Raw genomic sequence first — 24830 nt, forward strand, 5'->3', positions numbered from 1 at the left:
GAGTAACGTCAAAAAAGTGACACTTTCAAACAGTATGTTACCCGCGTCATGGTTTTATTCCGATGCCGTTAAAGCAGATCTGCAAGGCACCCCGCAACGAGGCCGTGTCCGTTAGTCTACCTGATACATCGTGACTGCCCCCACATCACAAATCAGCTTAACAATCGGTCATAGGCACAAGAAAAAGGGGCACAAAATGTGAGAATTAAAGTCTTGATTGTGTGTTTTACAACCTGCATCACTCACAAAGCGATAACAACTATTTAAAAAATATCCAATGTGCTCATTAACATTCAACAAATCTCCCTTGTTTGGAGATATACATTTTTTAAATGAATGCCTTGGAATGAATATTGTTAATTCACAGGCATAAGTAGCAGGACACCATGCCTTTATCACCAATTTATAAACCTTTACCTCTTTTTTCAAGATATTTACACGTAACAAAAGGGGGGAAATTTATTGTTGACCTGTTGCATAAAACGGTCCTATCAAGTTTAAAGAAATATTTCCAGTTCTTTTTGTCCTCAGGGGTCTGCCGTAGATCAGAGAGTGAAGCCCGATTGGTCATGGGTGCGTCAGTCTCTGTGTGTGTGTGTCCATTTATGCCACACAATGAGTTTGTCTGTGGAGCATCGTCATCCTTTACGTCAGTGTAACGATCCAGTGGGCAGGACACTGGGAAGAGCCAACACAGTAAAGGGTGCACAGGGTGATGCAGTCTGTCTGTCGAAGCACGCCTTCTAGACAGAGCTGGAGACATAATGGTCAACATTTGGGCCTCAGTCGCTCCAGCGTGGACATGAGAGAGTTTCTGGCGCTGCTGCAGGACTCCAGAGATTTGCTGCGGCTGCAGGGCAAGACACACACAAACACACACACACACACACACACACACACACACACACAAAGAGTGAATGCTAGTCTAGCCAACATGGTGCATAATGACATAATTAACTCAGTGCTGGACCCTGGCATCAGCTGTGCCAAATTAGCACACGTCCACCACCTCAGGCAACACACTGTTTAGAGCATTTGTCCAGATCTGCCCAGTTCAGTCAAGCTACTGGGACCTCACAAAGGCCTGGAAATCTCAGCGTCCCGCAGCAAGAGCACAGAAGGTGCAGTGATGAATGGACAGTCCATGGTGTTCAGAAGCTCGGTGCAAAATATTCAAGGGAACTTCCTGCAGGAAATATCCACAAACTAAGCTGCCTTTCACTATGGCACAGCAGCAGATACTGCACTGTGTGTGCGCAATGCCCATTTCCTCATCGCGATGGAGACAAATATTGACAGAACATTCCCACAGAAAACAAAACTTGTAAGCCAGTATCACAGCTTTCAGGGGAAGAATCAACAGGAAGCGCTTGTAAACTAAGAAATGTAAAGGTGCACTGTTTGTGCATGCTTGTGTACTGCACATACACAGGATATTTAGCACTGGGATGTGGTTCTGAATATTGCAACTGTGCGAGGGACTTACCGGGACATGAAGGCATGCAGCACGGCAACATGCTCCCGAGGAAAATAGTCCTGCTGCACAGCGTGATCCAGGGCCAGCAGATGACCGGGTACCACCTTCACCGGCTTTATCTTCTCCTCACTCTGCCGGGGGAACCAGAGAGTAATGGGATACTGATCGCATAACAGCAAAACAAGTGGGAAAGGAGCGAACGGCAAGCCGGATAAAGACCAGGTGAGCCTGTATGGGCCAGTTCAAGGTTGATAACAGTGCACGCTTCTTATGGGACAGGACTGGTAGTCATTTACCTTGATTAGGCCTAGCATGACTAGGAGAGCTGAGATGAAGCTGTAACTCTGGATGATGGGGTGTGAGAAGGCTTTCCTCAGCACAGCATCTGAAAGGCAGGGGCAATTGGACATGTCCACGTCCACACACACACACACACACACACACACACACACACACACACACACGTTTGTATTCACATATTTGTGGGGACCGTCTATTCATTTCTATGAGCAAAACCTTAGTCCCAACAATGACCTTAACCCCTACCCAGGCCTAACCTTAACCATAAGGAACCAAACAAAATACAAGAGTTTTGACATTTTTAGTCTTTTTTGTTCGCAATTACAGATTTTTATCAAACTTTCCACTTGAGGGGACTGATTTCCTGACAGACAGTCACAGAACTGCTAGCTTCCTCACCAACAGTGTCCAGCACAGCCTTCTTGACCTCATGCTCCTCTTTGTATACGGAAGAGATTTTCAGGAATGCCTCCACCGTCTTCCCCGCATCCAGCATATCTACCTGCAGGAGAAGCCAAGGCATCAGCCTCGCAGCTTTAAGATTAAGCTTCAGTGACCCTGCTTTCCGTATGGCCCCGGCGGCTCACCTGCTGTTCAATGAGCAGCGCCCGTTTGGCCCCCAGTTTGAGCAGCTTGTCGGGGGAGGGGAAGCTGAGGAAAGAAGTGACGTCGGGGGGCCGAGTGGACGACACCGGGGTGGACACCTGTGGGAGGAAAGACTTCTTAGCATACGACGAGAGACAAGACACGTAAAATGTCTTAGAAGCTCCAAACTACTGAAAACGTGTCAGAAATAATTACACCACTGTGCAAAAGTCTGAGGTAGTCAAAGAAAATGATGTTTAAATAATCTTCATGTTGGGACAAAACTATAACACCTATGTCTGACGAAGTCAGCTTAGCCACTCCAAAACCTCTCAGAAAGTCACCCCAGTATTTGCAGCAACCCTCCAACACACCCATGCATGTTTGGACTCTAGCCACTAGCATACCTTACTTAAATCAAGCTGGTGTTGAAAATTAACAGATATGTCGAAAGGCTGAGGTGCCCCTGTGGAGAGGTCTGGGAACCAAAGTGGTGTTCATCTAGCCATTCAGCGAGATATCAGTAACTTTTTGGAGAACAGAAGAAATTCTTCACTGTTTCTCTGACTTTGCATACATTCTTATTTTACATAGCGTTTTTTTCTTCTGAGTAAATATACACTTACTATCCAGATGAAGAGCCTTAAACTTTTTCTTTGACTGCCTAAGACTTTTGTACATTACATGTTAGCTTCTGGAGTTTATATATAAATAATGTTATCATTAAAAATAAACCATTCATTAAGTGTCTACTCTTAATGTTGTGTGTACGTGCTACACCTGTCACCCCCGATCACCAGCAGATGTATTGCCCAGCTTACAGTGTTCTGGGGCTTGGCTGGGGTCTCCTCAGCCTCCACATCCTGGTCAGCTTTCAATCTATTGTCTTCTTCATCCTCTTCTTCCTCCTCCTCTTCCTCCTCTTCATCTTCACCATCCTTATCTTCTTCATCCTCATCTTCTTCCTCCTCTTCGTCATCCTCCTCCTCATCTTCCAGCTCTCCTTCATCATCACTGCAGATATGGTGCATGCATACGGAAACACGGTGCTGTGTCAGCAACATCTCTCAAACGAATGGTTAGATGTGCTCAACCGCTTAACAGCTCTATGACAATGAAATGAAGTTCTGCTTTAATACAGACATTTGAGATTCTTATTGGAGCCAGGGCTGTGTCCAAAAGATCAGACTAGTCTTGTTTTATAAACATCCATGAGAAATATATGAACATAATACACACACATTGGTTGACCTGTAACATTAGGGTTCCAGTAACATTATTTCATCTATAGGAACACCATTTTTGGTACACTATTCTATATATTTAGCAATTTCCCTTCAGCTCTTCCTCATTCAAGTAAGGGCTTTCTAGTGGTGGACAAAATGATGCTTCATGAACCATTTGCTGTATTTTTTAACCCCACTAGATGGTGCTTTTGGTTTGCTTTGGGGCATGCTTGCTGCTCTTCTTGAACAGAGCACCATCTACTGGGGTCAAAAAAATACAGCAAGTGGTTCATGAAGTGTCATTTTGTCCATCACTAGCACTTGCCACTTTGCATTATGGCTCAGTGCCAAGTCACGTAGCGGGTACCTGAGCGAACCCAGCAGGTTCCCAATCTTCATGTCATCCATGATCTGCTTCAGCATTTTACAGCCATCCACCCCCAGATAGTTGCCTGGACAGAGAACCACATTCGATCACACTGATAACACACAGAGATGGGTGAGGCACCCAAGAAGTACAGGTCAGTCTGGTAATGGTCCCAGCATACCGTTGAGGTCCAGCTTCTCCAGATGGGCTTTATTCCTCACAGCCTTAGCCACCATTAGTGCTGCCTCTTCTTTGATCTCACCGAAGGATAGGTTGAGCTCCTGTAGAGACATACAGAGACAGTTCAGGTGACATGCGATGTACCTTACACTGCACTTCCTATACTTAGAGCAGTCTCAACTCAATCCCCAGGGACACCCCAGACAATCCACAATTTGCCTCCTCCCAATTCTCAGCCAATCAAGAACACCAAAAACCTGGTACAGGTGTGTGGAATGTGTCTGGATGTGCATTGTTCCTCCAGGTCAGGGTTTCTCGGCCCAGTCCTTGAAGACCCTCAGACAGTCCACATTTTTGTTCTCTCCCAGCCAATCAAGAACATAGAATACCTGGTGCAGGTATGCTGGGAGGGAACAAAAATGTGGACTGCCTGGCAGACCCCAAGGACTGGGTTGAAGACACATTCCCAGTACAGTCAGGCAGGCAAGGAAGTGGGGCAGGTCTGCATGGATGAGACGCGAGGGACAGTACCTTGAGGATGGGCAGGCCCAACATCAGCGCGTCCGCAATGGCGGCCGCACCCTCAGAACGCACCAAGCAGTCGCCGAAATTGATCACTTGGACACTGTGGAGTCCCTTTAAAGTCTGAACGGAACAATCGGAATAAGGAACACAAAGAACCAAAGAGTGAGTGTGTGCGTGTTAGCATCACAGCCAAAGCAATGATGCCAACTGCTTTGATACATGATAAGTAAACTGCATGACAATGCATGAAGTCATCAGAAATGTGTTTTAATAATCGAAGCACAATGCAGTAATGTATGAATATTCATCCCTGCACAGTACCTGAGCCATGGCAATGGCTCCCTTCTTAGTGAATGTGTTGTCGTTAAGGTTGAGGACACGCAGCTTCTGGTTGGACTGCATGGCTTTGGCAAGCGCCGTCACCCCAGGGTGGTTGATGCCATTCTGGGGCATGTGCACCTCCTCCAGGCTTCCCATCATCTGACATCGAGGGACAGGAAGAAGAAGTGATGAGAAAGCTTCCAAAATTCGGACAGCAATTACAGGCTGTCTGCCGTGTAAATCAGTTAGCAGGCATGCTAATGTGGTGGGAACATGGCCCACTAGAATCTGTAGGAATTTTGCTGAAGTCCATGTCTGTCCACTCTAGGTGTTTTGAGCTAAGAGAAAAGTACAATCCATCCCCAGAAGAAATTTGACGCATAGGAGCCTGTTACTTGAAAAGCTTGAGCGAGAGCAGTAGCCCCATCATTCTCGAGCCGGTTCCTTCCGGCGATGAAAACCTTCAGTGTGAGCGGGGAGCCCAGTGCGCTGGACTGTTTGTAACACTCCATCAGGGCTGCAGCTAGGATCTAGAATCATATAGACCGACAAGAAATGCGTCAGTGACTGCATGTGCAGTGCTTGCCGCAAGGCTTTCTCACCGGCAGCTCAAGACTTGCCTTCCCTCCGCCAATGCCCATGCCACAGTTGTTGAGATGCAGCTCCTGCAAGGTGTGACAGGCGGTGCTCCTGAGCAGTGTATCTATTCCTTTCACCCCATCAGGACCAAAGGCATTGTCACTGAGGTCCAGCACCTTCAAGCGAGCACCCGCTGTCATCAAGGCTCCTCCTAGGGAGGTCTACAAAACAGAGGGAAGGGCAAAATTGAGGATGCTAAGAGTGTACACTACAGTGCTCTTTTGCTTCTTTAGCCTAACAAGTACGGTGGTCGTGGGTTCAAATCCCAGGAAGCACACATTAATCATGACCCTTATAAGTCATGCGAGTCTCTTTGGATAAAAGTGCCAGATAAATTGAAATGTATTTATTACAGCTAATATCTACTATGTATGAAAACATAAGACTAAATCTAAGCTACCATAATGTCCAGATTCTACTGTCGGCTTCCATGGCTTCCATCTAGCAGCTCACAGAAGTCAAGCCATCGAACGCTTTCAGCTAAAGCTGCGTACATGTGGCGAGTAGAGGAAAGAGGCAGCTCACCAAGGCTGGGGGAATTTCCGATCGCAGCCGCCCTGTGAACATGTCACTCCAGTAACAGCACTGTAGGGGGACAAAGTGCACAAAGTTAACTCAAGAATCAAATCCACTTTCTCCAAAAAACAATGAGGGATCAACTGCAGAACCACTCGGGGAAAAAAAACATTGCCTATTGTGTACATAAGCCCACTTTGTTGGTATGATGTCATATAAATGTCATTGTGGGCAGTGTCAGTCTAAAAAGCTCTCCTGCACCCCCGCCCCCAACACACCGGCGTTTGGTACCTCAAACTCCCCTTTTTTCTCCAGAGATTTAGCAATCGCCTTAGCCGCTTCCACTCCAAATGTGTTCCCCTCCAGCCTCAAGGCCCGCAACCCCTGAAACTCCTCCACCTCACGCACCAGGGCCTCCACTACAAGACACATCGCAGACCAATCAATACGCGAGACCTTCTAAAAGAAAACTGTGTTTGCCCTACATTAGAACTAACTATAGTTAAATTTCTCACCAGACTTTGCATTGTCAAACTTCAGCCCCCGGCCTTTGTAGCTCAGCTCTCCCTCTCTGACCTGCGTTTTGGCCAGGGAGTCAGCCAGCTGTGCCACATCTTCTGATGCCATGGTCACCTTAAAAAGAGCGATAATTTAACAACCCTTATCACGCAGGGCATTGACGGCACACTGGTGTCATTAACTCGAAAATCGCAAAATACTAAAGTATGGCAGTATTCTGAAACACATAAAGCAAATATCATTATCAGCAATACAACCGGCGGATACAGTATTCGTCATCAAGTACCCGAAGTTGACAACCGTCCGTTCATTTTTCTATATCAGTTTATTGAAAGCGCTCTATCGCAGAAAGCACGGGGTGTAGAGCCGCTCTGCACACAAATCATACCCAGTAAATTCAACAAACTGATCATCTCAATATAGTACATCTAACGTTATTTATGTAGCTACTTAAAGCAGCGTGTGGCGTAGTTTCCGTAGCACGCTTGCGAGAGTTGCACCTTAATCCGAATTATTAAAAATAAACAACTTAACATTTAATAAACAGATTTCACAGAACTTATACACCTACTGTAATCTCAGGTACATGGATGCTCGGAGTGTTTGTAGCTAGCTACCACATACACTATCAGACCAAGAAATGTATGTATAAAGTATCAAGTGTTTCAACTCCATTGGTGCGCGATTTACACCTTACTAAAGATTGCTAGTAAAGTAGAAATAAGAAAAAGAAATTACCAAAATGCAACGAGGGTATTTAAGGCCCGAAACAGTCTGGGATCAAGAATATTTAATGTCACGCCGCTTTACACACTCTTCGTTGTTACGACGTGCAACGGTTTGACCGCGACTTTCGCAAAGGCTGACGGGAGTTGATGTTCATTTAATAAAAGTAAGCAGAGGCCAGTAGTGGAGTCGAGCGTAACATAATGTTATCGCAGAGCTGCAGTAGGACTGTGAGTCGTTTATAAGCAAATATGTTATCTAAAATTATATGGAATTGACAAAGGGGCACCAAACAATTGTAAAACTAGAGATTCTTACATTTTCTTGACTCCATTTAGTTTATTTCGAAGTCGTAACTGACAGATCCATTTGGTGTAATACGTCATAAGATACACTGATGTATCGGAAACTTACGGATACTTACCAGTGCCGTCGTGTGCATGCTTAGCTCTACAGATTGGTTCCAGTCTCGATGCAAACGTGAGTGTCCTGAAACTAAACTGTCTATAGGACCCGGGGACAGATCGCAAACTTGAGAGCGTCCGAAAAGAACTGAAAGTGAGTACTCACATGTTGTGTCCGTGAACGGCACTGTTATGGCCGTAGAAGTCCCGAAATTATGAGACCGTAGGATCGGAGAGTACCACTTGTAACGTTAATGTGCAAAGTTTAATTTCTGCACTGCATAACGGTCTTCGTCTACACGACTGTTTCTGTGGAAGGTGGGTGGCTAGATGGCACACTGGGAAAAATGGCTTGTTTGCAATGTGAGTTAGCTAATGCTAAATAATTTATTAGTAATATAACTGCAGTATCCTGATATAATTTACAAGGCAGCTTATGCATCGCTAGTTATCTGGTTTGCCTAATGAGTTTACCTACTACGTTCTGGAGACGATGACGGAATGTTTACTTGCTAAGCTAGCCTGGGTGTTTTTCTACCTTGACTCACCTCTCCGGGACAAGAGGCAGCTGATTCTTTTTATTTTTATTTATATATATATATATATATATTTTTTTTTTTAATCAACTCGATATTGCACGGTATCTGCACACGTCAAGCAGTGTTGATGAAACCATCGGTTTTCTGCAGTCTTTTGCGTGAGACAGCTAGGTAATGCTAAACTGTCATCCAGTTTGTCCAAAATATTATGGAGGCATTGCGGCTAGCTATTTAGCTTGAAAAACTGTCGCTACAGTAACTGTGAAAACTGGAAATAAACGCAGACTCTTGTCAAATCGATATATTGCCATTGTTGGTTTATTAAAAAGCACGCCTCCCCATTTTAATTAATAAAATTACGACTCTATGAAGTTTAAATGTGCAGGTCACCGCAGTTGTCTTATATGCAGCTAGCTTAGCTAGTTGGAGAGGGTGGGAAGTGGAATCGGAATTGTATGTTTTTAATGCACTTTGAGTCACTGCATGTTTCTCCTGACGGAAGACGCGCTCCGTCCGCGTCCTGCGGCTTTAAGCGCTTCAGGTCGGTCGTTTTCAGAGTGCCGGACGCGGCCCCGGTACTGTAAGCGAGCTCGGTGATGAGCCAAATGCGATAGGCCATGAAAAAGGCACGAAACTTCTACTCGTTTGGACGTGTCGGGGATAATATTTTTGTGCTGTCCCTCTTCATATTTCAGAATTCAAATGTCTGCACTACAAACGTCAAATAAACCTGAATTTATACGGCGGAAAATTAAATACGTGTGGGTTTTTCGTACTGGAAGGTGCGTTGTTTATATACAGCTAGCTACCGTGGCTGCGGACCTGGCTGGCAGCACATACTTATTAACATGTATTTTTGTCGATCAGAGTCGGTCGCTGACGTTAGATAGGTATGTGTTAATTTCATACCTGAAAAATAACAAATGATTTTTCTTTACCATGTGCAGTAATGGATTTGGAAAGGCAGAGGCGCAAGGAAGAAATACAGAAAGCCCTTGGATTTATACAGTAAGAAACTCTAGTTTGGCCAGTTAACGAGTTACTTAGTCTATTGTGATAGTGTCACTGCGTCTGAATACAATTGTCATCCATAAATTTTGATAGTATATTTGTTTCTTTGTGCTTAGAATGCTTTGATGGCACTTGGAGGGAAAGAAGTTTTATTTGTAATGCTAACTGTTTGTCTCATGTGCCAGGTCGTCTTTGCCTTATCCAGAACCCGAAGGCTATGAGGTATTTTACCGAAGAATCTACGTTTTCCTAATTATGAACATTTATTGTAACTGGCTTACAGAGGATCCTGCAGCTCGTTACTTTTCAGCATCAGAAAACCTTTATTATCCTCGAAGGAAATTGTTTATTATCGCTGTCAGATACTCAGTCTGTTTGTTCTGTACAGTTTGGGTTTGACTTAAAATGTTTTGGTTGAAGCTCATACTAATTGTAATTTCCTAGTCTGACATTTGTATCTTGAAATGTTTAGTAATGGTTTCACCATCCATTCCTTTCCTTGCTTGCTGTAAGTGATTACCTGGCATCTCCCTTAGGCGTTCCTGACCCAGCTAGTTTGCAATCTGCTCGACGAGGGCAACGCGGTCTTCCGTGATGGAGATTGGAGGGATGCGACGGTTAACTACAGCGAGGGGATCAGCGTGGCGCGCTACGCTCAAGCCGAGGCCTTGATCATCCCCCCTGCACTTCTGGAGAGCCTCTATGTCAACAGGGCGGCAGCGTACTACAACACCGTGAGTATTTCGTGTCATCCTGACAACACATGGGTTTGTTCGGTATTTCAGCATCAGCTTCATTTTTTATTTTTTTATTTTTTTGATACCATTTGACATTTTGCATCACAGGCAAGGATCTAATGTTTGTCCTGTATCTACTGTAGTATTATTTTGACTTTTATGCTATTTAAATAATGCTTTTACATCCCAGACTGTGAATTAAATTTCCCCGAAGTGTGAGTAGCGTTTTTGCTGTTTTGTCCTTGACAGCTTGGCTGTTCTCTGTTGTAGCACTATGTCTGTGTCCTTCACACTTTCAGACAGACTATGAGAGGGCTCTTCAGGACTGCGAAAGCGCCCTGGCTATCTGCGAGGGGAGCCGCAGGGCAATGTACAGGAAGACTCTGTGCCTGCAGGAGATGGGCCGGCTGAGGGAGGCTTACGAGTGTGGGACAGCCTGCCTGCTCATCGCCCCCCATGTGAGAGGACAGGGATAGAGTAGGGGGGCAGAGTTTTATTGTGTCATAAGCCAAAGTCATTGTGTTTTATTCATGGAAGAAGCAGACCCTTTATCAACATAAGTGTTGATAAATTGCCAAAAAAAAATCAATTTCATGGGAGGTTAAGCTGGGTCCCCGAATTTTGCAACCCTAATCAGCATAATGTATAGGTGCAACTTGGATCACGCTTGTATGTAATATTGAAAGGAGTTCACGCAAACATGTTTTTGTAAACGTGTGTATTAATTCCTTATGCGTCATTATTCATGTTTGGGTGTTTCTTTACAGGACAAGCAGGTCAGCGATCTGGCCCAGGAGCTTGCCACTAAACTGGGCCTGAAGATCCGTAAAGCCTACGTCCGTCCGCAGGTACCAGCACTTCCCGTCCTCAGGTCCCTGGATTGGCGATGTAGCTGGTAATGTGTTTATATGCATGTCCCGTGGCTCTTCCCAGGCTGAATCTGTCTCAGGCGGGGGAGATAGCAATGGGGACACCAACAGTACTGAAGAGGTAAGACGGCAAGGGGACGGAGGGGGCCTGACTTGCGGACAACTGGAAAAGAAAATCTTGTATATTTACTGGTGCTAATGCTCAAGAGTTTTTAAAATTTCTTTCCCCAGATATCTGCTAATGGTCTGGAATCCTTAAGTGACATCAGCTCAGGTACCCTGTTTTATATGTGCTTTTCTTATAGGCATTTTTGTAATTATTTGCATCTGCATTCTGATTCTATGTGCTCTTCCTCTTATCTCCTCTTGTCCTGGTCTTCTCTCTCCCTCCCTCTTCCCCTCAGCCGGCATATCCAGTGTTCAGTGCATCCCAGCCCCCCTGGCCACGCCCATCCCCGTCAGCGACGACTCACCCTCTCCCACCAAGTGCCCCACGGTGCCCCAGGATTCCCCCGAGAGCCCCAACCAGGGCACCCCTCGCGTACCCTTCTCCGTGCCTGTGTCAGAGCACCTGGTGCAGTGTGAGGTCATTGGAGGGGAGATCGATGGCCTGCTGGACTGCATCCCCAAGGGGGCTGAGGTCAGTGGGGTGAGTGACTACAATAAGTAAAAAAAAAAAAAAATAATGCAATTTGGTAACTGCATTTATTACCCAAGCTGAACAGTATAGTTCAATTCCATTCAAACAAAGGGTGTTTCTCAATACCAGGAAAGCAAAGATCGTACTTGTGGTCTTGTTAAGATCGATCTTGCCATCTCGCCTGACAATAACAAACTTGGCGTGCATTGAATCATGGGAGGGTGGCATGGTGGTGCAGTGGTTAGCACTTTTTCCTACTCGCTCCTTTCAAACAAGTTTTGTCCTCCCGTTCGCGCTTCCCGCGGGTCTGTTTGCCGTCCCGCACAAAGAAAGTCCTACAAACTCATGAAAGGTTTTTATTTGCAGGCTGAAAGAATAATTTAGTGCAGCGATTCTCAGCCCTGCGGCGACCGGTCACAGCGCAGGCTTCTCCTCCACATGTCCCCGTTTAGATGATGATGATCTATTTTTGATCCTTTAAAATCCAAAATAAATTCAAGACAGGCCTGTTTGAGTTTTTCTTTCGTAATAAAAAATCTCACCCAGTTAAAAGGGTCAGATGAATCTTTAAATTGTTCCGTAACACTTCATTGCATTTGTCTCCTATCTTCTCTTTCCAGTCTCCGGTCCAGGGTGCCATTCCCACTAACCTCCCCAACACAGCCGTTGGCCTGCGGCCCCCCTACTCTTCCAACATGCCCGCTTCATCGCCCCAGCTGCCTTCCCCCTTTTTCAACTCCTCTGTTAGCACTCTCAACTCTCTGGAGAGTTTTTCCACGCTCAGCACAGCTGATGGCTCCAGTCAAGTTCTGGATTCCTTGGACACCTTCTCGGCTGGAGCCGGTGGGGGAGGGACGCTGGACTCCTTGTCAGAGTTCACCCTGCCTGGTCAGTTGACTGGATGTAGTGGCCTGTTGGGGGTAACTGGGAAGAGACTTGTCCCCAACATAAAAAAATTATCGTATACAGGTGCTCCTTGCTTTGCAATGGTTTGACTTATGATATTTTGACTTTAGGATGCACATTCATTAGTCATCAAATTTGAAATATGGCATATGATACTACTTCTGATTCTTGGCAATGGCGGCAGCCACGTTTCCAGTCTCGCATGATCACTTGCGGTAGCGTCTCATGCAGTCTTTCACAATGTATCATTTGGTGTTTATTTTCTGTGTTTAACCAAAATTTCCCAAGCTTATTAGGTCCACTAAACACCCAAGATTGTCATTTCATATATCGCGTTCATATTTGACACACAATATTTTCAGTGGGTTCAGGAACGTAGCCCTATCATAAGTCAAGGAGCGTCTGTACTTTAACTCAGTTTGGCTAAATTAGTGGTTTCATGGTAGCTGATTCTACGTAGTCATGTACGTAGAATGGAAGACTTGTTTTTTTATTTAGAGAATAAAATTAGAGTTTTTGTGGTGTTTCGTCAGGGGTGAAATGCAGTCATCAGAAATATCTGTACTAAGCTAATGAATGGTTGTTTCATAAAGTTCCTTCTTTAGAAAAATAGTTTCCAGTAAACGTCGAAAGTGAAGTAATAGAGTAAATACATTCTGATGTCGCATTGTCTATTTCTTCTTAGTCTGAATTGTTTCGTTTTATGCTTTGTGGTTTGCAACTATTGATATTCTAATCCTAGCTGTACAGTTTGTGAACTGAAAGTCTAACAACTCTAATTCAAGGTCAGAAGCTTGCTAGTTAGAATAATGTTAATTTAGCCATAAGCACACTTCGTTGTTGAAGTTGCAAGTCTAGTTTCTTTGCATTTTTTTGTAGACGTTGAGGTTCTTTGTTTGCAGTGCCATGCAGTTGTCATGTCATAGTCCTGTTCGGCCTCATTCTTGCATTACAAGATAACAAGCAAAATGGCACCTTTTAAGGCCCCTTCTCTTTGTACTAATCATAATCTTTCTTCTTTCGCTTTACCTCAGGAGGAAGAGTCTCGCACAGTTTCATCCCCGGGCTGCGCAATACAAAATCTCTTCATAGTGTAAGTGCGACATCATTCTGAAAGATTTTATAGATGCTGGTAGCTGCATGTCCGCCTCATCGTCATCGTTACATTGGCTTGCTTAGGGTCGTGGTGGCAGTGTGCCAATGGACTTTCCAAGGCTTTAGATTCATTCTAGGTTGTTCTGGGGAATCCTCAGGCATTCCCAAGCCACCTGGGAGATATAATCCCTCTTGTCAGTGAGCATAGAAATCCTGTAGAAAAATCTTGCTCTAACCACATGTATGCAGAGATTTCTTCTCTTGGTCGTTGCTCATGGCTTGGTGAACAGGTCTGATCACTTTTGGATCTTGTTCAGAAGTCCCTATCTGTGTTTTCTTATTACATTACTGTGCAAAAGTCTTAGGAAGTCAAAGGAAATGTTTACGGGTGTTTATCTGGGTAGTAAATGTACTTTTGTTCAGAACAAAAAACACAATTTAACATTAGAACATAAGCAAATTAAGAGTAAAACAATAAAAACTATTAAGAATTTCTCCTGTTCTCCATAAAGTTCTCCATCAAAATCTTCTTGGATGACTAGATGAACACTGCTTCAGTTCCCAAACCTCAGAAGCACCTCAGCCATCCCATGTATTAGTTAAATTGCTCAGTTAATTAAGTTAGTTTAAAAAAGGTCAATGATCGTGCGGTATCGATGATCCAAAATCGGTGCTAGTGATCATGTCAAAATGGTTGAATGGTTGCTCCAAATACTGGGGTGACTTTGGAAGTGGTTTTGAAATGGTTAAGTTGACACCCTTTGACTGAGACAGACAGACAGATCATAGTTTTGCACCAAAATGAAGACGATTTAAACATCAGTTTCTTTAACCGCCTAAGACTTTTGTACAGTGCTGTACCTGATTCGTTTAAATTGCGTTTTTAATTTATTCTGAGCTGTGAAAATGGTTTGGGAACACGTGTATGAGCTGGAACGATCAGGTCACTCATGGCGGTATGTTTCTCTCTGCATGCAGAACGGGCCAGTCGGCTCCAACCTCTCCCTGCTGTCCCGCAACCCGCTGGCTGCCACCCATGAGTTTCGTCAGGCGTGTCCCGCCTGCTACAGCCGCATCGGTAATGCAGCCATACTCCACCCTCCTGCCCCTCCCAGGCTAGCGTTTAACTTTAGCATGTAGCAGGTGCTGCGGGTAACGAGGTACATCCTGCATGTAATTTCAGACTGAGTACTCAGTACAACAGCAATGCCATCAGGGGTGTTGGAGGGGCAGAGATACCCTGGCAGACTGAGGGGCCCCTGAGTACAAAAATATAGGGGCTCAAGGTGTTGTTTTGTGAGGGGGGGCCACAGAATTTCTAGCTACGTCCCTGTGCCGCCACAGGGATTCAAACTAGCATCCTTGGAACCAGGCAGCCCCCCCCTTCCCATCCCTGGCCATGGCAGCTGGTAAGCAGGGTGGGCCCCTTCACAGTTTCAGTGCCCCCTCTCTCCGTTTCCACTCAGGCCCGCGGGTCATGGACTACAAGTACCAGCCAGAGGCGGCGCATCGCTGTAAGCGAGACATCCTGCTATGCCGACTCAAAGACAGCGAAGACCCCACCTGGAAGAGGGTGCGGCCCCGCCCCGCCCGCAACAACTTCCTGGGGGCGTTTGTGCTCTGCAAAGGTATGAAGAGAAGAAGCCAAAGTGCTCTGCCTCCCAACTAAGCTAGGAGCATCAATTACACTGGTTTAGGTTGCTAGCATGCTGCTAGTTCCTCACCTCATAATAATTAATTTATTTAGCCACCAGCTCTTTTAACCCTCTGGGGTCGAGTGGGTCGCAGCCTACTTTTCGCGTCTATTTCAGTTTACATCTCGCTGAAATCTTCATGTAGAAAGTGAGGATGTGCCCAGGTGTGAATGGCTCATACATACACATGAAAGCTGCTACATATGCAGTGAAAGGAGCCCAAAAATAGTGACATAAGTTAGGTTTTTCTTATTTATCAAACTGAATGTTGCAACTACACCATGTAGTCATCTTCATGTAGCCAAGACTTTGGTGATCAGATCTCTGGGATCAAAACAAACTGCCACCATTGCTTACTATGTACTTTTATAATATTAATAGTGTTCCAAACTGCATTTTGCAATGTCTATACTTTTGATGTCAAATTACAAACTTCACATAAATCTGACTTATTTACAAAGTAAACTAAAATTAAGATGAGTTTAATGCCAAGACGAATATATGAGAAATTATTTGCCATCAATTAAGTTTCATATTGAATGAAATGTGTGACCATGCCCTGGTCAGCGAAAGTACGTTTCCTACCCCTAGACCCCTGAGGGTTAAGATCACACTCTGTGGGGGTGTGTGAGTGCCATGTCTGCCCCCTCCACTAGGAGGCAGTGTCATATTAACGTTGCTCCTTTTAATCCCACCCGACAGAGGTGCAGGAGCGGCAAGAGTGCAAGTATGGGGAGAACTGCACATTCGCCTACTGCCAGGAGGAGATTGATGTGTGGACACAGGAGCGGAAGGGCGCTCTGAGCCGGGAGCTGCTGTTCGACCCGCTGGGCAGCACCGAGAGGCGGGCGCTGAGCGTCACGCGGCTGCTGCAACTGCACATGGGCATGTTTATGTTCCTCTGTGAGGTATGCATGTGCTCGCGCACACGCAAACACACGCCCAGGTTTGTAATTATCTTTGTGGGGACTCTCCATTAATTTCTGTGGAGAAGACTGTTCCCAACATAATGACCATAACCCCTACCCAGCCCTAACCTTAACCATAAGTAACTAGACAGCATAGGAGACTCTAGGCATTTTCATTTTTTTGATTGCAATCATAGATCTTTGTGGGGACCTGAAAAAATGGTCCCCACAACGTCAAAATAACTGACTTTTATTGCATTGTGGGGGACATTTGGTCCCCACAATGTGATATAAACTTAATCCATACACACAAATGCAAGCGTGCGCTCACGCACACGTTATACGCCTCCACACACCTACACTGCGCTCCTCCCTCTCTCTCTCTCTCTCACACACTCTTTCATTCACACTCTCCCCCCCCACAGGAGTGTTATGACAGCAAACCTCGAATCATCAGCAAACGAAGCAAAGAGAACCTGGCGGTTTGCTCCAATCTCACCGCCCGGCACCCATTTGATGACAACAAGTCAGTCTTCCCGCCCACGTCTGTCTCCCTTCCTCTGAAATTTACTCAGCATTGTGCCTCTTAGGCTTGCCCTGTTTAACCTCCCTTGCTGTCTGCCCCCACAGGTGCCTGGTACACGTGGTGCGCTCAGCCAACGTGCGCTACAGCAAGGTGCGCCCGCTGCACCCACTCTGCCAGTTCGACGTGTGCCGCCACGAGGTGCGTTACGGCTGCCAGCGCGAGGATAGCTGTTCCTTCGCCCACTCCGTCATCGAGCTCAAGTGCTGGGTGCTGCAGCAGGACACTGGTACGCATGCACAGACGCGTGTTCTTGACTGTCACCGCGGCAACAGGAACGAAAGGCTCACCTCCATCACACCACTGTCACACCCCTGCCAATATAGCAGCGTTAAGAACAGCAGCTCCTATTGGATGGTCAGGCAGTTGCCTCTAATGTCCCACTGCTTCTGATTGGCCCTAAGCCCCATGCGTTACCTCTGTAGGCATCACGCACGAGGAGATCGTTCAGGAGTCGAAAAGGCACTGGCACCGGCTGGAGCAGAACGCGCAGAGGCAGAAGGTGACAAGCTGTGAAAGGCAAACCGGCGATTATTTTTTTATTTTTATTTTTAAATACCCCTTGGGGATTCCCTAGTTTACTGTGTTTAACGTTAGTCTGCCGCCGGCTCTGATCCACAGCCTCTGCATATGCCAGCCCCAGCCAGTGTGGCAGGAGGAGTAGGAGGAGGTGGCGGTGGGGGAGGTAGCGATGCCGTCGGTGGAGGTGGTGGTGGACGAGCTCGCGGGCTGAACCTGAAGATGAAGTTTGTGTGCGGCCAGTGTTGGAGGGACGGCCTGGTCAGCGAGCCCGACAAAGCGCTCAAGTACTGCACCGCAAAGGCCCGGCACAGGTGGGAGATGGGCTCCAGGCCTGGGGGGGGCGGGGTATCACACTTACGGCTCCCTCACTGTCCTCCTGGATCATTCGGTTGGTAGCGTGTGGTATGTTGGCAGGACAAGGAAGCCAATCAGTGAGAAGCTTGACCCATCCTATTTTTCCATACCCTCACCCTGTCTCTTCCCGCTGTTCCCTCCAGCTGGACAAAAGAACGCAGGGTGCTACTGGTCAAGTCCTTTGAGAAGAAGAAGTGGGTGGTGGTGCGGCCGCTGCCGTTCTCCAGGAGCTACCCGCAGCAGTATGATGTGAGCCAACCACAGTTTATGCATTTGCAACTTCAGTACTACACTGATGAATCCTTAATTATGTAAGGAGGATTATGTTGCCAATGACCAATGGGTTTTGACAAACAAATCCGAAATCGCAGTGAGATTTTAATTCATTTTTTACCCACAATTACTTCAGACATAAATCTTCTGTTTTCAAGCCAGCCCCCTCAGTTCTCTGGAGCTCTGTTTGGCTTATAGTAGCCAGAACTTAATGACAGTGAATTAAAAAATTATTTTTTTTGTCATACTGCCAGTGGATAATGGGGTTTAACTTTCCTCAGGTAACTAGTGATTTGTATATGTAGTGCTGAAGCCGTAAATGCGAAAACCGAAACCTGAACATCATAATCTCGGAAACTAGGATTCGTAAATGTTAAATGAGGATTGTACTCGTGAAATTTAGCCAGTAAGCACAGGCACACATTTGCAACTCCTGGTCGTGGATTTGCTTTTTATATAAATTACAGTATCACTGTGACATTTAAGTGCGATTACTTTAGACATAAATCTGTCTCCATATCTGTGCCCCCGTTCAGATGTGCGTCCACGTCATGAAGCAGAAGAAATGCCACTACATCGGGAACTGCTCCTTCGCCCACAGCCTGGAGGAGAGGGACGTCTGGACCTACATGAAGAACAACAACCGTGAGTCCCTCCCCCCCATTTAGTGATGGTGACGGACTGTGCTGCAGCAGCGCCCAGCTAATCCCTAAGCCAAAACTCCAGATACACATACCAAAAACAATGAATAACCTCTTTTCTGCAAAAAACAGGGCGAGAGCTATGCTGTGACCTTGTTTTTTTTGTATTATCTGTCAGTATTTGTACATCGCTTGCCCCTTTTTTACAGAAAATAGGTTAGTCATTGGGTTTGGTGCACATGATCACTCCTGATTCCTTACACAGGCTGTGTAGGGAATTAACAAATCAAAATGATGGTTTCAGGCAGGACACTCAGCAATGCTCCGTGTCTGTGTCCTAGCAACCTTTGACATCTGACATTTGGAGATGGCTGAACACAGCAACATAAACAGGATGAAGGACATGAGGTGCACTTGAGTGTGTAAGCCTGTCAGGGATTAAAATGATAGAATTTTTAAAATTTTGAAATGTTTGAAATGTCTTCAGGCTTTTCATAGATCGCAAGTTAATTTTTAAAGATGTGCTTCTATTGATTGCAACAAAGTTGTTCTCTTTCGCCATCTTTTTTGTATTACCAGCTGTCGGGTATCACCTTTACATTTCACCATGTATACAGGCATCATCATAGGGTACATTGTTCACTAGTTTGCAGTCCATTATGGGTATTTATACGTAGTGAGTCAGATTTTCACAGCACAGCAATATGGCAGATGCATCATTTCAGCTTTGGCCTTTTCACCTCATTTCAGTGCGGGACATGCAGCAGATGTATGACATGTGGTTGACGCTGACCAATCAGAACCGTCACCCGGATGGCACCCTGGTGACTCCGCCTCCAGAGGAGAAACACATCGCCTTGCCAACGGACTACACGGAGCCCATGGTGAGCGATTGCCTTGGGCGATTCTCTGTCCCGGCCTGAAGGAGCCGTTGTCGTGTTCAGCATGCTGCTAAGTCGCTGTATGGTACGGTGAGAGTGCGAGCCTCCTCAGTCCTACGGTGTCCTTCTAGAGCGGCTTCCACTGCCGCCTCTGCGGCAAGCACAGCAACAGCGAGCGCCAGTGGCAGCAACACATCTCCTCGGAGAAGCACAAGGACCGCGTGTTCAGCTGCGAGGCCGAGGACGAGGGCCTGGCATGGAAGCACCGTTTCCCGGGACCCAGGTTCACACTCTGTCCCAGGTAAGAGTATCGCCAAGTACGGCTTGTGCTGCAGTGGCCCCTCGCCCTCACGGTGACCCCCACTAAAGCAAGGCGCTTTAAGGTTACGGATAGAAGGAGGGAAAGGGGGGCGTCTCCACCGCTGGGTGTCACGGCCATCTGCTCCGCTGTGTCATCCACAGCCTCTCCTTCAAGCAGAATACCACAGTGATTCTAGCTGCTTTAGCTAGCTGTGTGTGTGTGCGTGTGCGTGTGCGTGTGCGTGTGCGTGTGCGTGTACACTGCTCCCCGGGCGCTGAATTAGCCGTCCCCTGCTATTTCATATGGGTTACATGCAGGGGACACATTTTGTTGTGCACTTTCTGCTGTGGTGTGACACCTAATCAGTTTCACATTGTGGGGTCCAAAAATCTGAAAACCTGTTGTTTTGATCTTGTGGATCTTTTTTTTTTTCACTCCCCACAAGGTGAACCTCAGTTTTATAAAAATCTGTGACTGCAATCAAAAACTAGAAATGCCAGAAGTCGTGTCTTTTCTTTGGTTAAGGCTGGGTAGGGGTTATGGTTGTCATGTCATTGTTAGGTTTAGGGTTTTTACCATAGAAATGAATGGACGGTCCCCACAAAGATATGTGTGTGTGTTCTTGTTTACAATTGTGCTTACCAGGTTAGAGGGTGGCTGTCCGGACGGAGTGAGCTGTGACTGCGCCCATGGCGAGGAGGAGCTCACAGAGTGGCTGGAGAGGCGGGACTTCCTGCGGCGTAAGCTGGCCAAAGCCCGTGACGACATGCTGATCGCACCCAACGACATCGACTTTGGGAAGTACAACTTCCTCCTGCAAGACTGAGTCGCCATGGCGCTTATAGCCGAACACACACACACACACACACACACACACATACAGGCATAATCACGTACAAGCGGAAAAATTGTCGGACTTATGTTATGGAGAAACCCTTCCGACATCCCTTACCCGACACACGCAGAGTCACAGGTGCACATGTTAAAGCGCAGGTGAAGAGGACATTTTTGTTTCTTTTTTTCCTTTTTTGCCCCTTCCATCCCCCCAAATATGACCATTTCTTACCACTCGGTAGCCATAGTTACCGCTACATCCGTCCCCAAGACTTGTCCCTTAAAGTTGGAAGTGAGCCCAAATGGAGAAAAGCAGGTAAGATTCCAACAGCTCCTACACAGGCAGAGTCATCGAGTCCTCACAGGCTAGGTGACAGCGTCGTTCTAGTGACAGCGTGGGTGGGGGGGGGTTCAGTCCTGGTCACCCAGAGCCTTGAGAAACACCAGGGAATGCGAGCGAGCATCTGGGTGATTTTAAAGTCTTGAAGCAGTTGTACAACTACAGTAGTGTGAGATCCCGCAAAACCCTGGGTTCGTGTGGACCGAGGTCCATCCCCCCTGCCTTTATCTGCCATATTGGTAGCAGGACATGGATGTCACACTGTAAACTTGTCTAATGCGAGCAATTCTCAGCTCATGTGGTGTTCCCCTCGGTCCATGCAGTTAGTGTGGGGGGGAGGGGCAGCTCTAACGTCATGGCAGGTGTGGGTGGGGAAGGGCCTAATTAGCGATAATTATCAAACGACCACATGGTGGTGGTCTGGCCTATACACACGTCGGCATTTAAATAAATTCTTAAAGGTATCCTGCTCCGATGCGGTTTTTAAGTTTGGTAAATTTACTTTAATGAATTTTTGTCTGTAGTACAGCAGGATTAGCAGTTTATTTTTAGCTGGGGCTGGTCAGTGCACTATGCGTATACTCGAGGTCGACTAGACAAAGCCTTTATTATGGGGGAATTTTGTAAGGGGGCACCAGAAGTGGGTGAAGTTAGCAGAAGTTCAAGAATAATGAATATAACTTGCTAATATCATCTAACCACTTGTCCTTATATGGCATCATTGAAAATTTATATATAAAAGTATGTGTGTGTATATTTACGCATACACATGTATACGTATATAAGGTATATAAATCCAAAATAAATCTGTATACTAATAATAGACAACTTAGCCATTATGCTTAATTAAATAAGATCATACTTGTATGGATTACATAGTACACTTGTTATTGACTCTTGCGCTATACTATATGAACTGTATGGATAGATGAGTAGACATTTTGTTTTTGTAAGGGTCATTCCAGACAATGGTGATTTGAATGCAGGACCTTATAGTGAGTAACATCCATAATCCTGGTCTGAAATGTACAGAAAACAGCACAGAAATAAGGGGCGAGTCCTTGAGGAGAACCTTGAACATCTTGATGGACTGGAATAAAAGTGGATATTACATGGTGCAAACTGGTTTGTGCTCCATGAATACTGGTTCCAGTGCCGACTGTAGCTTCCTCCTAATTTTTATATCTAACGGGTTCAAACTTGTTTCATTAATCATTATGTAAGAACTAACCTAGGAAAATATGTTGGTGTGTTTTGAGAATCTTCTACCGTAATCACCTTTTATCTGATTTGTACTACGGAGTCACCTGCCTGTACAGAGTAACGGGTGCAGTTCCAGAGAAGACCAGTAAGGTCTTTCGGTGTCTTACTGGCAGTTCTCTGGAGGTTGTCAGCCGGCGGTTTTAGCGCACATTAGATGGTGCGTCGTAAGACAGGCCAGACACTCACTGGGGTCATTGCGGCTAAAGTGTAAGCTACGGTATCCTGGATGCTGACAAACACGATGGCTCTGCGGCTCTGGAGCAGTAACAGAGACAGGCTCTTTGGGCTGAGCGGGGCGGTGACCAAGGAAAATGCTGAGATTCAGTTAATGTAAGGTGACTGCTGGTGTCCATGCAGACAAGGTGGCCAGTGGACTGTAGCCCTGCACCCTTGGTGGACAGTTTGAGGGACTGCTGTCTGGAATGACTTTCTATATTGAGAGGGTTGTTTTATGTTTGTTATTATTATTGATTATGAGTATGATTACTATTACTATTTTTGGTTCTCCTTATGCTATTGATATATATGCATTAACTGCTGTTTTGTTTATTGTTCAAATAGCTCTGGGTTGGGCCTATATCGACTACCGATTACCAGTGGATTGTATCGCATTTTGCTTATTGCGAGGGCAGATCATACTCTGCACCAAGGACATCAAATTCATTTCTGAGGCTTGTGTGTTTGCAGGTTTATCCCTCTCTATCTTCCTCTTAATTTCTTAATTATCTCCATTATTGTTACTCTCTTGCTTAATAATTATGATTGTAGTGTGTTGGGTGAAATTTTGCTGGTAAGGACCAGGTCCAGGTTGTATTGAGGGATCCGAAATGAAGATGTGCAGGGTAGGGAGATGGGACCCAGCTTGCACACAGCTGTACAGTCTAACCCCACTTGGCCTACCCTTCATATAGAGTTCACTTGGGGTCAACAGTGTGAGCTCATCTACACGGGGTGTAAGTACACAGGGCCAATGTTTCCTAAACCATTCATCAGTAGCCGCACGACGTATTTCTAAAGCAACACAAATTCAACATAGAGTGTAATGAATGAAAAATTTGCCCCTGTGAAAATGGATCTGAATGCAGAGAGTAAATATTATAAATGTCTTATTTCTTAATGACGCCTCATACGTGAATACAAAGAAGATTTAAAAGGGAAAATGGAAAAAAAGGAAGCCTGTTGGATTTTTTTTTGCGTTTGTTTTTCTTTGTCCTTCCTGGCTGAGACTGAATTATGAAAGCAGTGGACCAAATTTTGTATTAAAAAAAAAATGGAAAAAAACGAAAAAAAGGAAAACGTTTAACAATAAACAGATCGTTTTAAAAAGTGTGCTTGTTTTCTTGATTCTACGGGAAGCATATACTCCAAGTCTGACTAGATGGTCGGCTTCTCTTCCGGCTCTGAATGAAGAGAATTAGTTTGTGCCCCTGTTGGGTTCACGTGAGCATGTATAGACTGCGTGTGCTGGTCTCGCACCATTGTGTCCATCGCGATCCAGTCACAGGCTCCGTTAAATGGGGCCTGGCTCTGTCTGGTTTATATAGTGACACCTGGCTTGTTTGGTATGGTTACAACAGCTGTTTGTCCACATTAAGATTAGGATGATGGGCAGGTTTAATGGTTATTAATGTTGTCGGTAGAATATCGTTTTTGGAATTGTCCATATGTTCATCTGTCGCAGGCAGTTGCTTCGATAATGAGGCATCAATTTAAAATGATTATAAATGGAATAGAAGGTTGTTCCATGGTCTGCTAGCGCAAAACATTAAGAGGAAGATGGTGTTTTTTCCCATTGATCGCATGTGAACTAAACCAAAATGAGAACTAGTTACAATAATGTAACGTAAAAACAAAGTGTGTGTGGCGGGTGATTCAAAATTCACTTTACATTAGCAAGTAAAAATATTGTTGTGAATACAGTATTCAAAAATCAAATAATCATCACAGCTGTTATTTCATGCTCGTTTTAGTAACCTTTTTATTAGAAACTTAAAAAAAGAATACAATAAGAAACGGTAGTAGACAGTCCCTTCCAAGGGACTACAGAAAGCAGGTCATTGCATTTCAGTAGTGAAAGTTCCATCTGATAACGGTGTTTTGTCATATAGAAAATAGGAAAATAATGAGGCAAAAGGAAAACATCTGACATTTTTCTTAAATGTTATATTCTCCATATAAAATAATTTCTCAAAATAATATTTCACTGAGCAACACACAAAAATATATGCATAAACATAATCTACATTTCCTCCTAACACTGCCCACCCCTAAGCTTGCAAAGTCCCAATTTCACCCACTTGAATGTATATTTCAAAATCCTAGAGTTGCATTGCAATCACCTCAAACTTCAGACCAGGATCAGTTAAAAATATTTCCACCTTACTGCTTGGCCAATAAAGTTAACGACACTTTCTCCTGTAGTATGCAGTCCTTTGATTCCCATTTCGATTTACTAGTATTTCGACCTGTGGTTCACTTCCAGTAGCCTCGTGTGTCTTTTGTACAGACCCACGGCATTTTAAGAGAATTCATCCGATTAAATGGATCGACTGATCACAATTTACGCATCTCTGAATGTGGGGAAGAACAGAATACATGGTTTCCTCAGTAAAAATCACCCAAAAATAACTCTTTCGGCATCCCCTGGGAGTAGA

The 24830-nt window shown here is 45.3% G+C and overlaps 2 protein-coding genes across 7 annotated transcripts; one reads left to right on the forward strand and one right to left on the reverse strand.

Annotated features, from left to right (window-relative positions):
- Positions 1-37: 37 nt before the first annotated feature.
- Positions 38-7829, reverse strand: LOC125717506 (ran GTPase-activating protein 1-like). 3 transcript variants are annotated; one of them, XM_048990521.1, is made up of 16 exons: positions 7806-7829; positions 6652-6769; positions 6428-6555; positions 6146-6205; positions 5602-5781; positions 5377-5511; positions 4982-5140; positions 4667-4780; positions 4137-4236; positions 3956-4040; positions 3184-3376; positions 2365-2481; positions 2177-2279; positions 1774-1862; positions 1487-1608; positions 38-850 (listed from the first exon to the last, which is right to left on the reverse strand). In XM_048990521.1, the coding sequence occupies exons 1-16, from the start codon at positions 7821-7823 to the stop codon at positions 769-771; spliced, it is 1803 nt and encodes a 600-aa protein (XP_048846478.1). In that variant the 5' UTR covers positions 7824-7829; the 3' UTR covers positions 38-768. The 3 variants fall into 3 exon arrangements, with proteins under 3 accessions (XP_048846478.1, XP_048846480.1, XP_048846479.1); XM_048990523.1 differs by lacking the exon at positions 7806-7829 and adding an exon at positions 7700-7763; XM_048990522.1 differs by lacking the exon at positions 7806-7829 and adding an exon at positions 7394-7527.
- On the forward strand, positions 7547-23503 carry LOC125717504 (zinc finger CCCH domain-containing protein 7B-like). Of its 4 annotated transcripts, XM_048990516.1 has the most exons (24): positions 7547-7611; positions 7830-7939; positions 9272-9332; positions 9521-9557; positions 9872-10069; positions 10372-10530; positions 10840-10920; positions 11006-11062; positions 11173-11215; positions 11346-11590; positions 12202-12469; positions 13522-13580; positions 14561-14660; positions 15049-15210; positions 15979-16184; positions 16610-16710; positions 16815-16996; positions 17193-17269; positions 17389-17600; positions 17787-17892; positions 18453-18561; positions 19308-19441; positions 19570-19739; positions 20385-23503. In XM_048990516.1, exons 3-24 carry the CDS (start codon positions 9274-9276, stop codon positions 20563-20565), a joined length of 2946 nt encoding a protein of 981 aa, XP_048846473.1. In that variant the 5' UTR covers positions 7547-7611; positions 7830-7939; positions 9272-9273; the 3' UTR covers positions 20566-23503. The 4 variants fall into 4 exon arrangements, with proteins under 4 accessions (XP_048846473.1, XP_048846470.1, XP_048846471.1 ...); XM_048990513.1 differs by lacking the exons at positions 7547-7611; positions 7830-7939 and adding an exon at positions 7946-8148; XM_048990514.1 differs by lacking the exons at positions 7547-7611; positions 7830-7939 and adding an exon at positions 7946-8148 and having other exon boundaries at positions 11346-11581.
- Positions 23504-24830: the final 1327 nt, after the last annotated feature.

Source organism: Brienomyrus brachyistius, chromosome 22 (genome assembly GCF_023856365.1).
Source record: "Brienomyrus brachyistius isolate T26 chromosome 22, BBRACH_0.4, whole genome shotgun sequence".
In the NCBI taxonomy this organism is placed as follows: Eukaryota; Metazoa; Chordata; class Actinopteri; order Osteoglossiformes; family Mormyridae; genus Brienomyrus; species Brienomyrus brachyistius.